The sequence below is a fragment of the Palaemon carinicauda genome, chromosome 17 (assembly GCF_036898095.1).
Source record: "Palaemon carinicauda isolate YSFRI2023 chromosome 17, ASM3689809v2, whole genome shotgun sequence".
Classification (NCBI taxonomy): domain Eukaryota; kingdom Metazoa; phylum Arthropoda; class Malacostraca; order Decapoda; family Palaemonidae; genus Palaemon; species Palaemon carinicauda.
Genome location: NC_090741.1, coordinates 104432236 through 104436311, shown reverse-complemented (window position 1 = coordinate 104436311; position 4076 = coordinate 104432236). Strand labels below are relative to the sequence as shown.

Genomic DNA, 4076 nt, shown 5'->3' with positions numbered 1-4076 from the left:
GATGCCTGCAGTGGGCCATTCCCGACGCGACTCTCTCCCACACAATAGTCTAGTGTATGGATTTATGTATGGAGTCGTGCAGTCCCGCTAAGTCTATGGGTTTGTGCATTGTCTGGTTCCCTTGTCACTGGCCTCGCATTTCTATGGATCTGGTTTTAGTTGTTGTTCCGTTATGGAGACTTTTCTTCCCTTGTTAAGGCTGTTGGTGACTTGATTGGATTTAAATTTGGATTTAAACTGTTACTTTTGTGTTTTGAGGATTAATCTGCGGGTACATAAGGGGATTAGTTGATATCAGTTACCAGTTTGGACATTCTCTCTCTCTCTCTCTCTCTCTCTCTCTCTCTCTCTCTCTCTCTCTCAATAGGCAATGTAGATGAACTTTTGATATCTCTAAAAGGGCAATCTAAATGAATTTTTAATAACCTACCTCTCTCTCTCTCTCTCTCTCTCTCTCTCTCTCTCTCTCTCTCTCTCTCTCTCTCTCTCTCTCTCTCTCACACACACACACACACACACAACACACACACAGTACTGCTGAACTTTCTATCGATATGTCCCTGCCATTTTTAATTAAAATGTTCAATGGAAGTTTGGTTCCTTCAGTATTGCATGTCTTGTGTCAACGCTGCATGAAAGCCCCATTGCGCTGGATTATTCACTCCGGTTTCAAGCGACAAACGGCGTTTGCAGGTAATCCCCAGATTACACGGTTCAGTAACGTGTTCCTTGTTGCTGTCAAGTTTGGGAATTTTATCCCTGCTTTCATTTTCCCAAAACTAGAAAAAGATATTGCTTCCATTCTCTAGCTCCGTCTTTTTTTTTTTTTTTTTGGCTGCATTCCATTTGTTTCATCCTCTCTTCTTTTTATTTTATCTCCTGCTTTTGTATCATTCCTATATCCTTCTCTTTTTCTGTTATGATACAACCCACCCTCTTCACTACCCCCCCCCCCCCGTTTTCATTTTACCCCCACCATTTTTATCATTCTTACACCACCACCTCCATTTTTCTATTTTTCACACTCCCTCTCATTTCTGATCGTTTTTACATTCCCCTTCCTATTTCCATTTATTCTTACATCCTTAACCAGCTATTTCTTACACCCCATCCACCATGTATTACATTACACTAACTCCCATTTCATATTATTTTTAACAATCCCTTCCATCCCCCATAGGTTTTATTCTCCCTCCCCATTTCCTATTGTTTTTTTTACCTTCATCCCATTCTCTCTTGTTTTACATCCTTGCTCTCGTACTATAATTCTTCTCCCCCTCATTTTACACCCCTCCTCATATACCATAGCTATACACCTCCTCCCCCATTTTCTAGCATTACTACACTCCCGGAATACACTCTCTCTAACGTAATATCTTCCCCCACCATAGATAGTCTTGTCAAACTTCTCCCCTCTTCTCCTATTCTTCCTCTTCAACAGAAAGTGCTGAGCAAACACTTTTAGGCAATACAATGCCCCTATTCTCGCAGACATTTTTTCCGGCCCCCCTTTTTTTATTTTCCCTTTTTATTTTCCCTTTTTTTCCCCTTTTTCCATTTCTTTCTGTCTATAGTTTGTGACTCATCGTTCAACTTCCTTCGCCTCCTTCGTTTTTCATTTCACGTACGAAAAATGGGAATCAATATTTGTCCTGCAAACGGAGAAATTATTCTCTCTCTCTCTCTCTCTCTCTCTCTCTCTCTCTCTCTCTCTCTCTCTCTCTCTCTCTCTCTCTCTCTCTCTCTCTCGTGCTCAATAATTTTTGAATGTCTACATTATCAAGGATTGTGAGTTCTATAGCTTTATTATAGTGCATTAAAACTAAGAAGCGAAGTTATTATTATTATTTATTATTATTATTATTATTATTATCTAACAATAGCATGAAGATAATTTGAGGAACAATACTGAACATGCTTACCAAGCCTGCATCCCGTTTCGTGCCTTTATGTGAAAAATTAAATCCCAATTATTCCATTAAAGACCTCTTCATCTATTCAAGAATGTTTTTATTTTCGTAATCGACGAGTCTTTTAATGGGTTTATTCATTGAGTCATTCCAGATACTTAAATAAGTCTGGGTATTTGCAAGTCTTCATAGGAGATGTGATTGGAAGATACACTGGAAAACCAAGTAGATAGATTCATCCATGTTATTGTGATAAGTACTTATACCATGAAAATCTCGGGGGGGGGGGGGGTTTCATAAGTACTTATACCATGAAAATCTCGGGGGGGGGGGGGGTTTCATAAGTACTTATACCATGGAAATCTCGGGGGGGCGGGGGGGTTTCATAGAGTACTTATACCATGAAAATCTCGGGGGGGGGGGTTTTCATACGGGTATCAGCACACAGCATAATTAAACAAGGACCTTAGCAGTATCTCTTCCATTCTTTAGGCCCCCCCCCCCCCTTTGTAGCCTTCGGTTTGACCCCTCTTCCCGATCGCTTTCATACTTTTTATTGGGTTTTTCCCTCGATGCATCACAGTGCCTAATGGCCTCCCTGGACCCTGCCCTATCGCTATAACAAAAATTCAAAGAATATCTCCAGTAATGAATCCTTACCGTTCAATTGCGTTTGATTAAAGTGTGTCGTGAAGTGAACCCATACCAGTGGCTTATGAAAGGTGAAAGATACTGACCCAGGATTGGACGACGGCAAGCCTAAATGTGAATTTGGAAAATCGTAGGGGGTAGACTATAGTTGTCACCAACAGGAAAGTAGATAATTTGAAAATCCATATGTTTAATATGGTAAGTTTCTTGTGATGAATTATAATAATTTGTGTAGAATTTCCACACGTATGAATACACAATGCATACACAAATGTGTACATATATATATATATATATATATATATTATATATATATATATATATATATATATATATTATATATATATATACAGTATATATACAGTATAAATATATATATTATATATATATATATATATATATATTATATATATATATATATATATATATATATTTGCATATACAAATATGACTTGTTTTGACATTTTTACCGTTTTTCTAATTAATATACAAAGTATCAGTGGTATATATATATATATATATATATATATATCTATATTATATATATATATATATATATATATATATATATACACACACCCATAAATTATATACTTACATAATATCTCTATATATATGGCATGTTTGCATATATGTTTAGATATGTGTGTATGTCTATATATATATATATATATATATATATATTATATATATGTATTATATAAAAATATATATACATATATAATATAATATATATATATAAAATATATACACAAATATATATAGTATATATACATATATATATAATATATATATATACATATATATGATATATATGATATATACATATATACATATATATAATATATACATATATACATATATATAATATATATACATATATACATATAATATGCATATATATATATATATAATATATATATATACATATAATACACACACACATATATATATATATATATAATATATACATATATAATATACATATGTATATATAATATACACACACACATACACCTATGCCTATCATTCATAATTATCAGTGAAGTAAAATCAGATATCCAATTTCTTTTAAAGAAAAAAATAACTCGACTCAAACGTAGTATTTAGTCACGTTCTTTTTTGAAACAAATATACACGAATTTATTCAAAATTTATTAGACAAAAAAAAAAAGAAAAAAAAAAACAGATTTTGCGTGGAAAATAGTTTAATTTTATCCAGATGACAAAATGTGCATTATTATCTTTTCCATGAGAACGTGTGCATCATTAGCATGTCATTCATTTAGATATAATTATGTTGCGTGCGACGACAGATGCTTTTCGATATAATTAGAGGTGTAGAATATTGGAATACTCCTCTCTCTCTCTCTCTCTCTCTCTCTCTCTCTCTCTCCTCTCTCTCTCTCTCTCTCTCTCTCTCTCTCTCTCTCTCATCTAAATGTTATACATTTTCAAATGCATGTACAGTATGTTACATATTTGTATACTTGAACGTACATGTGAAATAAATGT

The 4076-nt window shown here is 33.6% G+C and overlaps 1 protein-coding gene across 1 annotated transcript in view; it reads left to right on the top strand.

Annotated features, from left to right (window-relative positions):
- The first annotated feature begins 2747 nt into the window (after positions 1–2747).
- Positions 2748–4076, top strand: part of LOC137656498 (furin-like protease 1, isoforms 1/1-X/2) — a 117547-nt gene continuing 116218 nt past the window's right edge. The window contains exon 1 of the mRNA XM_068390672.1: positions 2748–2759. Coding sequence (XP_068246773.1) covers positions 2748–2759 — 12 coding nt within the window. The remainder of the gene's footprint in view (positions 2760–4076) is intronic.